This window comes from Cinclus cinclus, chromosome Z (assembly GCF_963662255.1).
Source record: "Cinclus cinclus chromosome Z, bCinCin1.1, whole genome shotgun sequence".
Taxonomy (NCBI): Eukaryota; Metazoa; Chordata; class Aves; order Passeriformes; family Cinclidae; genus Cinclus; species Cinclus cinclus.
In genome coordinates, this window is record NC_085084.1 from 33,172,760 (window position 1) to 33,185,558 (window position 12,799).

Here is a 12,799-nt window from a genome sequence, read left to right on the forward strand (position 1 = left end):
AAAGCATGTTTGTAGGAACAGATTTGTCTGTGCTAATGAGATCACCCTCAGGGTCTGGTAATTCTGGAACTCTGCATCATTCCAGTCACTTGCAGGTGGTGGCCAGGAAGTGATGTTCTCTGAAGCCTGTTTTTTTGCTGGTTTATTATCATGCAAAGGCCCCAAAATGTCAGATCTCCCAAAATACTGAGGTGATGATCTTTTATACATACACTCAGCTCAGACTAAGGCCACGTTCTTTCAGTAAAATGAATTTAAATGTATCCCTCATTAACTTTAAGGGAGTTTGATTGCTTTTTCTTTAAGGCTTGATTGTCCTTTTCACTAGCATAGTTATAAATCCTTCAGTTAAGGATATTAATTGCATTTACATGTCCTTCTTGTTGAGCTAGAGGCAAGCCAGGGTTAAAAACTCTTTCAAACTCAATTTAATCCAGATCTGAGCTTTGAGACAAGACTGTTTACGCAGTGAAGAATGTCAGAACCTGGAATGCTAACATTCTTCAATACTGGAAATACTCTTATCTGAATTTGGATTTTAGCCCAGGCCCTAACTCAAAAGACTGTCAGACTCCACTCAGGAAAACAAATAACCCATGCAAGATTTTGCATCCATAATGTGAAACTGAATGCTGTACTGGAGAAAGTTCTTTACTACCAAAGCACTTCATAACCAAGAATGACTGCTATCTTTCAGCACTACACAGAAAAAGGAGCAGATTTTTTAATGTAATTTCTGAATTTGTCTCCTTCTATTATCTCTTAGCTTCATTTCAACTTCAGTCTTTCACTTTTAAAATTTTAGGACCCAAAATAACCCGTCCACCTATAAATGTGGAAATAATAGAAGGGTTAAAGGCTGTTCTTCCATGCACTACAATGGGAAATCCAAAGCCTTCTGTTTCATGGGTCAAAGGAGAAACAGTTGTAAAGGTGAGTAGAGAATGTTTTTCAGTAATGCTAATTATTTACTAAAGGTACTATGTTAAATACTAGCATTAGTTATAGTATTTTTAAATTCTAGTAGCTAGAAAGGAAGCATTTGAAAAATCCAGGACTCATAAATATCTTCATCTGCAATTATGCTACATGCAAACCACATGTTCTCTGAGCATCTGTTTTTTATGTGATATATGCTTGTTACTACTAAGTATGGCCAAATGCTGAGGAAAGCACTTGTGAGTGTTCTCTTTAATAAGAGCTCTTTTGAAGCTGTAATTCATTGATCTGCAAAAATAGCAGTGGGTGAGTATGTCATGACAATGCTGAGCAGGAAGAGCTGGCCCCAAATCCTTGAGCTGTAGGACATGTATAGTGTTCATGCATGCAAGCCCAAACTTTGTAAACAGATTTTTGATGCTGTTTGTGTGCAGCCTGTATGTAGAGTCCTCACCTCAGTTGCTCCTTCCTCTGGCAGGAGAATGCTCGCATTGCTGTCCTCGATTCTGGGAATTTAAGGATACACAATGTTCAAAGAGAAGATGCAGGAGAGTATCGTTGTGTAGCCAAGAACAGTTTGGGCACAGCCTATTCGAAACCTGCAACTGTGGTGGTGGAAGGTGAGTGGCTTTTGAACCAGGCTCAAGCTCCATATGCCAGTCCCTCTTGCACATTCAGTTAACCTGAATTAACCTGAATTATTTTGTTGATGTTATCAGAGGAGAGGAGAGGAGAGGAGAGGAGAGGAGAGGAGAGGAGAGGAGAGGAGAGGAGAGGAGAGGAGAGGAGAGGAGAGGAGAGGAGAGGAGAGGAGAGGAGAGGAGAGGAGAGGAGAGGAGAGGAGAGGAGAGGAGAGGAGAGGAGAGGAGAGGAGAGGAGAGGAGAGGAGAGGAGAGGAGAGGAGAGGAGAGAGTTATGCCTTTGTAGACTTGAACATTTTCTGCCCTCTAAATGAACACCAGATTGATTTTTCAGTTCCTGATCCTAAGGTACTGTGTGCCCAATTCTTATGTACTGAAGGTATTTGATTTGTGGTGTGAACCACCACCAATTTCAGAGTGCTGAGAACAGTAGACAGGGGTACCTGTCTACCAGGTCTACCAGGGAATGAAACAAGGCAATCTATCTTCCTGAATCCTGTAAGAGAATTTGGTTTGGGCAAGGGCTTGTGGAGTGAGTGGGGGAATGACAGATTTAGTAAATGATTTTATTTAGTAAACGACATGATTTAGTAAATTTTATTTCTGATTCTGACAGTAATGTAGAAAGTAGAGAAGGGTTTTCATTTGCTTACTAAGCTTCAAAATGCTTTGTAAGTTACATTTTGCCTGGAACTATCAGAATTTACTTAGTATGCAATCCCATTTCTAAGAGGAACATAGACTTCCTTCTGGGAGCAGTATCAGGTATATTAGATCCAACTACACATTACACATCTGCTGTTTTCCTAAAAAATGCATTAATTTTTCAGGGATATTTTTTGTCCGTTCTTAATATTTATACATACAGAGGGTGTATACTAGAAATTCCTTTAATAGCTTTAAAACAGGAAGGCAGCTATTCTTAACTTAGACTCAGGACTGTGCTTCTCCCAGGCTAAAAGCGATGAAGCCAACTGAAAACAGTTGGATATTTATGTGAACAACTTGGGTCCTGGGTTTAATTTGACCCCTGTGATTGTGACAATGGGCAAAGGCTTGTTGAGAGTTAAACTGCGAATGGTAGATACTTGGTGCCATGCACACAAATGCTGAAGGGCCTCAAGCACTGAAATTCTTTGCTCCAGATCTGCCAAAGCCAGTTAGGGAATCTAAAAGCAGGCTGGAATTGTACCAAAAAACCAGGCTGCTAAAGTTGATGTCTTGGTTTTTCTCCATCTCCAGAATTATGCAGTGGCCTGTTAATTCAAGGACTGGCAAAATAAACCATAAATACCCCATTTGGGGTGTGTATGTGTGCTCTTTTTAAAATGAAGAAGATTAATTCCTAATTGATCAGTGGCAGGTCAATGCTCCACACAAATTATCCCCTCATGTTCCATTCACGTGTTGGGTGAACAAATAAGTCCTCTCCTCCAGGCTCACTTTGGTTTCTCTGGTAGGACACCTGTATAATATACCTAGTTTCAGGTTGCCACACAAGCCAGACAGACACATGTTTGGTTTATATTTTTGGCTTCCAAAATCCTGTATTAATCCTGACTTAGTACATAGAGTGAACTGTGCAGGATCCATTTGTTTAAACTGACAACAACTTTCATAATTTTGACACAGTAGTTTGCTGTGCATACAAATCCCTTCCCCTCATGGTGGTACTTTAAATTAATTTTCATGGATATTTAGCATAACTACATGTGGGGATACCAGTGTACATCTGCAAGTAGGTATGTGCACACTTCACCCTCATACACCTTTTTTACTATTTTTATTATCCCCCCCCTCCTGACTCTCCCATCCCATTAGTATCAACATTTTAAAATATCTCCAAGTAAATAATATATTAAAATTATTCAAAACAGGAAAATCACATTCCAGTATTCTTTGGGCATTCATTGTGTTCAGAAAATCTATGAAAATTGTTGTTCATTGCTTCTCTGTAATAACATTGCCATACTTAAAAAAAAATCTTGGTCTTACTATTACTGGACTCCCCAGCCTGCATAGTGTGGTTTAATATTAAAATAAAATGAATAAGCATGGCTGGTTAACTATGACAATTCAATTCAAGGCAAGTCTCCATTCAAAGAGCAGTGCAAGTACTTATATGTAACTAGATGTAGATCACATGGATCCCGATTTCTTGTGTGCTTCCATTTTAACGGGATCAACATTAGTCTTGTGTGGCATTCCACCCTTCTGTGGAAGGGAGCACCCATGGATCATAGGTTTTTGTGATGGAAAGGAATGGAAAAAAGCTACAAAATCTTACAAAATTACACCAAATTACACATTTGGCATGGAAATGTGTGTGGCAATCTCTGACTTCCTATATAAGCATGGAGCAGTGGGTTTTGGATGAGAGGAGAGGGACTGAAAGAGAGGGATTGATTAAAGAGCAGGAGAGAAAGAAAAGAAGAAAGGAAGAAGGAGACATCACCAGTCCTGGCTCCAGCATCAATCCAGATGATGGGGTATGCAGGCCTTTGGAGAGCATGTGTGCCCAGGCTTCTTAGTCCTTCTCACAGTGAAGTTTCCATGCCCTTGAGCTATGTTTTTCACTTTCTATGCAAATGAGTTATCGTATGTAGCCCATTCTTGTAGAGCTTTCTGGAAATGGGTGCAGGGGTTCAGGGATCTTGGGTGCTCTTGATCCCCCCTTACATTCCACACCTGCTCATTGCCCTCATTCCTGTGCTCCAGCTGAACTCCGTTGTGCTTAGCTCCCAGGGCCAGAACAAGGACACTTGTCTCAGAAAAGTACTTCCCTGCTTCCATATGGCCCCTTTTACCAGTCATGGCTAGTAATTGGCCATTTCTACCAACAATCCTTGGCTGTCTCCACAGCTATGTGGCTATCACTGTTTGAGACATATACATTAGCCCTTTATCTTCTAGGCTTCCACATCCTGCAATAAGCTTAAGGCATTGTTCAAAGGGCAGAGGTGCTCTTGAAAGACTGGCTCTTTGCCTTCTGCAGGCAGTCAGGCTCCTTAATATACTTTTGGTCAGGCATATGATTAAATAAATTCCTCAGGTTGGCCCAGAAATTACAATAAGTCTCAAAATACATAGAGTGAACTGTGCAGGATCCATTTGTTCAAACTGACAGCAGTCTTGGCCCAGATGTTTTGACTACTGAGGTACCTTACAGTACTACTTGTCTGGTTTCAGTAGTCCAAAGTAGAACTGTTTGAAAAATGCTGCTATTTCAATTTTCCAAATATTTTTTCATCTATTCCTTGTCAGCTTTCCTCAACATTCATAACACTGGCCTCTATTTATTACTTTTAAAGCACAGCTTCAGTATTTTAAAGGTTTTACTATTTCTAAAGCAAAGTTGAAATAATTTGAGCAATAGGTTTTAGATGAAAATTCAGGTGCAGTTCTTGTCAGGAAAAAGAAAGCACTGAAGGCCTCTTTTAATGGAACTGATTTTTCTGTTCCTGATTTTCATAAGTGAATGTGATGAAGGAGATACGTTTTCTGTGTGTTCTTCACCCTGCACAGATCTGTCCCAGGTTAGTTTGCTAACCTGTTTGCAGCCTGTTTGCTTTCCCAGGGCATGTTTCAGGCACCAGGGCTTAGGTTGTGAATTATAGTAAGTTAATCCTTGGTCAAGATTTTAATTAAAAGGATTTAAAAGCCTGCCTTTTTGCATCTTTTCACCAAGTCTGGGGCAAACCCAGATGAATTTGGACAAGTGATGGTAAAATTGATTTTTTTTCTTAAAAGGCTTAATCCATAAGTGGTAGATACATGATCATAATGGACCAAATTTTTGGGTTTGTGGGAAGAGCTTTAGTGGGAAGGGCTCTTTACGGGGAACAGTTTTAAAGTCTATGGACAGCACTGCCCTCACTGGAAGTCTGCCTGGGGTGCTTGGAGGGTATTAGGAGAAGAAACAGGCCATGGAGAACCCCCTTGATTTCACATCAGGGAACAGGCTCTGGAGATGAGGGATGGATACAAGAGGGAAGTATTGGCTGAGTGAGCTAAATGAGTGACTAGGCAAGATAGGCATCACTCCTGAAGATGTGTTACACACATTTTTATGATCTTGGTGTGTCCTGTAGCAGTAAAATGATACATGTCTTGGGTTTAGTTCTGAGGAGTGTCTCAGAGGAGTAGGGTTGCTTCTTTCTGACATCTGCTGGGGTCATTATAAATTGGTGCTCCTTTAGTGAGCTGGTTCACAGCTGTGCAGAAGCTGCATGGTTGTATTTTCCTCACTTGGTTCTTCTATTTACTAAGCTTATGAAAAAAGGACTAGTGAAAGTACTGGTGTGAAGCAGAAGTGCAATAAGTAGAAACAAACCTTTTCCACACTACCCTGCAAAGCCAAACAAATAAGAAATGCCGAGTTTGTTTGGTCCGCTAAAACTACCATGTGAAGATGACTTCCTCTTGCTACTGTACATCCACAGATGTCTACAGAAGATAACACATGCATTAAGATAAAGGAACAACATTATAATCTTGACTGTTTACCAAGAAATGAGTTTTTAATTTCCTGGAGGCAACATTTCTGACCTGCAGTTTTGTATTAATTTTCTATTATCTTAAACATTTTGCTAACTAGCTTTTTAATAACTGCCTTATCAATTTTGGTACACTTCTGCAAAACCTAGAAGAGTAGTGAAACTCAGTGAAGCAGTACATTGCCAAAAGATTTCCACAGATTTCATGTTTGCTGTATTGATTCTCGAAGTGAATCTCTGGCTGAAAGTTTTCTGCACAAATCCCAGACTTAGGACTATGGTCAAATAGAAGCATTTGCTTGCTTACCTGATCTGTAGTTCACACAGATGTCTGAGTGCTGAAGTTTATTGACTAGATGTTGACTGAGATGGCTAAGATGTTCCAGTTTTATCTGAAATCTGAAAACACTCCTTTGGAAATAGAGAAGCAGCTATTGCCATCAACAGTGTTGAGACTTATCAAATGCAGAAATTCCCATTGATGTAAGTGAAAACTTGAGGCAGGGTATAAAGATGTAAGCTGTGCCAAGAAAGCATTTTTGGGCCTCTTTTGAGAATCTGAAATCTGCAGGGTCAGCAAGACCTTTGTCTGTTTTTTTCCTTTATCCATGGTACAGCTGTTTATATACACAGGCCGTAGAAGGGGAGGAATAGTCATTTTTGTTGGTATTTGCAGTGACATCAAACCAGTCCATTAACAGGACCAGTTCCACAAAAGCCATACAAGAGTTTTTCAAGTTCAGATTCTGGGCCTGCTGCCTAAAATTGTACTGTCTTCAAGATTTGATGCGAATTAAGAATGGTATTCTCCACATCCATTATGTATGAATTGTGTGATAATAAAAGAATATATTTAAAGCCATGAGCTCTTGTATGGTGAGAGGTATGGGAATATTCCTGCTATGAGCATGCTTATCACTCAGACACAGAGTGAAGTTGCCTTGTTAATTTTTTTTTTAATATGCAAAAAATTTTACACTGGATGGTTTTGCTTTAATCTCTCACTGGCTTTTTCAGATACAGTCGTTATAGCCAGGGTTCAAATGATATGTAATTCTGGCATCAAATAAAAAAATCTATTGGAGAACAGCCACAAAACAGTAAACTTTGTGATGATTTACAAGTGTCATTGCCTGACCTGGGCTCAGTGTTTTTCTTTGTTTTGGAGAATGTTTCTTCAGACCTTGAGGGAAGGATAGTGCCACTTTGTGAATTGGTAGAATTCACATGAAGAAGGGCTCTTGTCCTTCTTCATTCTCCAAAACAAAAAAAATCACAAAAGAAATTGAAAAGTTGACCATGAATTTCTGACAGTTTAGAAGTAACACTTGCTTACAGATGTTGAAAACCACGTTTCAGCCCTAGCCTTTTTTAGCTTCAACTATTGAAAGAACATTTTCTGGAAATTAATGCAGTTATTGTCACTGAAATCTACAAAAGGTTGTGGTGGATTAGGCACTAACACAACAGAAGGAAAATTTCTCTTCTGAGAGGTGTCCTTCCAATCTGACAGCAGTGTGTGGATGGCAGTCTTCTGATGTAGGAAGACAGTGTGAATAGTCTGCTGGAATGTGGTGTGCAAATGGTTTTTCTTCCCCTGTGGGTAAAGAAAAACTCCCTGTCTTTCTAGTTGTATCCAGCTAGTGAAACATCTGAAGTTCTAGTTTGCTCAGTGATGCATTTTTAATGTAGAAAAGTACAGAAAAAAGAAATAAATAAGTAGAGGGACTGCTGTGTGAGAGGAGAGAAAGAATATGTTGATGGTCCTGTTGGTTTTGTACTGAGTTAGATGTGATTCTGTCTTGTGATTTTTATGAAACTGATCTTGATCTCCAGGCTGTGGCACCAGAAACAGAGTTCAGGAGTATACTGTGTGACAACATTTAGTTTTGAAGTCGTCACTCTACAGACACATGTCTAGAAATTAGCAATCATAAATCTGTAATGAAACAAATTAGTTGGGGCAAACATTAGAAGATGCAGTGTAGTTAACAAAAAACTACCTGTATTCTCCATGGATTTATTAACATTTTTGTTTCAAATGTCCGCAGTTCCCAACTGTCTGAAGAGGCACTGGTTGAGGACTACTGACCCTTTCTTTAACTGGACCATTTAATTCATACCACTACTAAAGTGCTGCTGCTCCACTTCATCCTGTCATATTACATGGCAGCACATAAAACAATAAAATCAAAGCAAGGGTAGCAACAAGGCTCCCTGCACTCCCCTGACTTACATGTTGTTTGGTTTTGTGCCCCAGCCCTGCTAGATAGAAGTCTTTTCCTGGCCACATTTTATTGCTTATTACTAACTTCTAAAATAATACCCTGCCACAGGCCACAAAAATGTTTCCCTGTAAGCCACTTCTGAAAATTGCCTTAGCCTTAAAATAGGAAGGTTTTTCTTGGAGAACCATCTCTTCAGAAGAAAGGACCTGCCAGATTCGGTCTAGATTTTTATTTTAATAATTTAGTCTAAATCTTGTGCCAGTGAGGGGAGAGCAGACTAGTTGACAATAGAAAACAATGCCATTGCTATTTACTTAAGTAAAGCACTAGCTTCCTTCAGCTGTTTTTTGGATTTCTTATATAGTGTTGAGACAATTTTGCATCATAGATGCAAATCACACCAAGCAAGTCGCACCAAAATTCAAATAACAGAATTAAAAGCATTTATTTAGTGCAGAAAATTCTATAAATTTGCTCAAACCATATTCCAGAGATGGTCTGTATTTCAAATGGAAGCTGATTCCTGATATGTCATCCAGAAAGTTTTTTACACTTTTTCCTTGACTTGCCTGCACTTGGTGTAGATGCTGCAGGAAAGGGAGATGCCAGGAGATTACTGGGGCAGCCAGTCAGTGCTGTTACCTTGCATTTCCCATAGATTAGATTTCAGTGTGAAATCTGAATTTTTATCTCTATCATCTTTTGAGGCAGAGTGTTTTGAGTCAGTGGAATTGCCAAAGAGCAAACTGGAAAGGAAGTTTTTACAGTACTTTGTTTAAGTATAGGGTGAAACTTCCTCATAGAAGTTCTAATACCAACACTGAAGAAGAATCTTTGTCTCGGCCTTGAGCAGAGGCAGAAGCTCTGGGAAACAATGGCTTTCCTGTTTGTGTTGAAGCTGGTGTATGTAGGAACTGCAGGCAATGTCCTGTGACAGTAAAGGGTGAATACAGCAGTTTGATTTTAAAAATTGCGAAAGGTTTGGGGGGAGGAAGCGTTACTGGGAAAGAACAAGTTTGCCTGTAATTACACCAAAGTATTTGACTGGCCTCAGTGGGGTGGCGTGGGTGTAACTGAAAACCCAGCATACCTCATTAAATCTCCTCCTACCTGTGGCATTCACCAGAATCATCCAAGGCTCTCAGATGCTGCAGAGTCAACCATGGCCCTAATTACAGGGTAACAGGGCAAGCTGCTGGAGGAAGAAAACAGCTTCAGATCTTCAGCAAATGACAAATAGGTGTGAGTTATTTAATTTACTCCGAAGGCTTGCTCTCCAGTGACATTGGCAGGAGGTTCATGCTGCCTTTGAGTCATTATCACAGGTGGCCTCTGGCACAGAGGAGCTGCAGTGAGGGCCTCCTGGGAGCATGAGGCTTCAGACAAGGCACATATGCAAAATTCTTCTTTAAAAAGCATCTGAGCCTGCTATTTCCTTTCACAAAAACCTCTTTCCCCTCTTAAGGGAAGAGGTCCAAAGACCTTAGGAAGGCACTTGCAAAATTTATGACCTTCTCACATCATTGCATGAATTGTGGTTTTAAGAGAAAAAAAATACAGCAGTTAAAAACTCCTCTCTCTTATAAACTGTTGGCTAGCGGGAAAGCATGAGCTTCCCACAGAACAATGAAGGGAGTGGAGGATAGAGACTATCCACAGCTATCAGATAAAGGGGACCAGAGCAAACTTACACAAGTATTCTGAGCTCCTCATAGATCCTCACAAAAGGGCATACCAAGCAGGGAGTTGGAAATTTGGAACAAAGATGGATCTCTGATGTGGGAGGAACTAGATGAGTTTTCAAGACTAAAAATCAAACACTCATGATCAATAAGGTGAGCAGGGAACAGGCTACTTGCTAATCCCCAAACCAAGGAATATCCCAGCAACTACTGCTAACAGTACTTTAAAGCAGATGTAAGAAAGAACTTTCCACATGACATGTAATTAAATTTATGGCATTGCTGTTACTCAGTGGTGGAGACCAAATGTCAGGATGATGAATGACTGATCTCCCTTTTGGTATCCCAGTGATTCCCCATAATTGTTTGTTCAATTCCTTAGAGTGGGAGACTTGTTCATAGTCATGAAGATTTCAATACTTGCACAAGGACTGGTAGCCTTGTTGTCAGTCATGATCATGAATGGAACAAGAAAAGTAATTGCTGCTTGACTTTGGAAGGCTGGGAACTTCCTTTCCAATTTCAAGTGCAGTAGTGGGTAAGGGCAAAGATAAATGCACATGATATTACTCTGTACTGTAGACGAGACAGAGCATGGGGAGGTTTAAAAGGTTTCCTTCAAAGCAACCAAACACATATATAAGACCAGAACTGACATGAAAAGAATTTCCTCATTCATTTCCTTGGGAAGTAATTTGAACACATTATCCTCACTTGTCCTTTAATCTAGTCTTTGCTCTGTATATAGAGATGAACACTTGTACAGAACAGGTTTTATATAGTTACACAGGATATAAGCTATCTATTTACATTTTACTCCTGGTTATTACATCTTTGTGTATTTGTGGTGTTTCCTTTTAAGATTCCAGAGACATCCACATGCACTGTAAAGTCTTTCACAGCTGAGAAGTTAGCAGCTGATATGTTTACCATCATGAGTCCTTCTACTAATGCAAATTGTCCTACCACCCATAAATCTAGGAGCATACCCTGAAATAAAGTTACCTTGAAAAGTTATTGCCTGGCTAAGGAAAAATTGCTTTGATAACAGACACTAGAGCTTTGAATCTGGATATGATTCAGGATGGAGATGATGTGCTTTGCACTATCTTCCTTCCATATAGATTGTGAATTGACCCTGGTGTCCATCTCATAGTCTCAGGCTCCAGGCTGAGTGTCTGTGTCTCCATTGTTGTGGAGTCCAGCCAGTGCTGCAAGATGTTGTAAGAGCTATGACAAGACCCAAGTCTCCAAATTAATATATCAGGAGCCAGAAGAGCTTCTATTTTGTGATTTTTTACAAGATGCAGATACTTCAGACACACTGGAAAGCTTAACCTCCTGGGTTAATAACAGGGAAATGGTCAGTGGATGATAAAATACTGCTTGCTTACAGCTTGCTTACATCTCTTCCTCACCTTGCTGTTTTGGGCCCCATACAAAATAGTGCTGCTCATTGAGAAATAATACAATGATTGTGTGGATTTCCTACTGCATTTGTAATTTTTTTTGTTTTGTTAACATGTGTACATATGGTTTCCTAGCAATAAGCATGTTTGTACATAGATTAAATAAAAATATGCAAGCAATTTGATAGAGATGAATGGAACTGTCTCATATCAACTTTGCCTGAGCTGTTTTGCTCCTCTTTGTATTTACTTGGTAGGCTTACAAAAAGATAAATACTGCAATTTTGGTAAGAAATACTTGGAGATTGAAGTAAAACTGACCTTGCAGTTATCTTGGGATTTAATTATAAACCAATCCCCATTTTGGATGTGCTAAGCCACGCGCAGGACCTGCTGCTGCTGCTGCTGCTGCTGCTGCTGCGAGAGGAGTGGTTGGCTGTCCTTGCTGGAGCATTTTTGTGTTCTCCAGGGTGGGATTCGGGCCTGTCATGTTAGCTGCAGAGGCTGGTCAGCCCTGGCTCTTGGAATGTGATTAGCTCTGTGACTGCTGATCCATGAGCATGGTGTGTGCCCTGCTCTTGGCCCTGGTATTTCAAGATTTTTTTAAAATTTTATTCAGGTAATGTTAGAATACACAAACGCCGCAGGTTTCCATGTATTTAAAAATGTATTTGTCAGACCTACCCCTTGTCTCTCACCAGTGGGAAGGAAAAGGTAGTCCCTCTACTATTTACCTCTCGTTGACCACCTGGTTTAGGCTTGTCAGGAAGAGTGAATGGTTATGAGCTGAATGAATCTGAATGGGGAGTTAGGCAAATGGACTTCTCACTGGCAAAAATCACAGTGGCATAAGTTCATGTTACTTCAGAGCATACATCTGGCAAGCAGAAATGTTTTTTAATGGCTTAGTAAGCAAAATCCAAGCCCAGAGACACCTCTGCAGACAATAAATAATTCTGACCTTTCACGCTTCGGGTACAAAAGAGCTATGGGAACACTGGCAAACAGAAACAAAAAATGCTTGCAATTTAGCTAAGTACTTACACATGAATTTTGTAAAGTGAAAAGTCTTTGCTAGGATATTTATATCAGGAAACCTTTCAAGACAATATGTAGTTTACCAGCTCCTGCAGCAATAGAGATACATTGGATCTCAAAACAGCACTGGATACAAGGGAAAATACATTGTGCACACAGGATTTATCTTTACATATTATGTTCTGTAGCTTAGCTGCAAAACAAAATTATGCATAAGACCAGGTTTCAATCACCCAAAAAGCCATGTTTCATTGATAAATACAAAGCAGCTAGGAAAGTGATGCAGGTTGAGATATCAGATTTGACAGGATGGGCACATTGGGTCTGGCTCATATGTCAGGACAGACTTTGGCTGCAGAGGGAAGG

At 39.9% G+C, this 12,799-nt stretch overlaps 1 protein-coding gene across 2 annotated transcripts in view; it reads left to right on the forward strand.

Annotated features, from left to right (window-relative positions):
- Window positions 1–12,799, forward strand: part of MUSK (muscle associated receptor tyrosine kinase) — a 54,188-nt gene that overhangs the window by 8,092 nt on the left and 33,297 nt on the right. For both annotated transcript variants that reach the window (XM_062513381.1, XM_062513382.1), the window contains exons 4-5: window positions 806–933; window positions 1,418–1,559. In XM_062513381.1, the coding sequence (XP_062369365.1) occupies window positions 806–933; window positions 1,418–1,559 (270 nt within the window). The remainder of the gene's footprint in view (window positions 1–805; window positions 934–1,417; window positions 1,560–12,799) is intronic.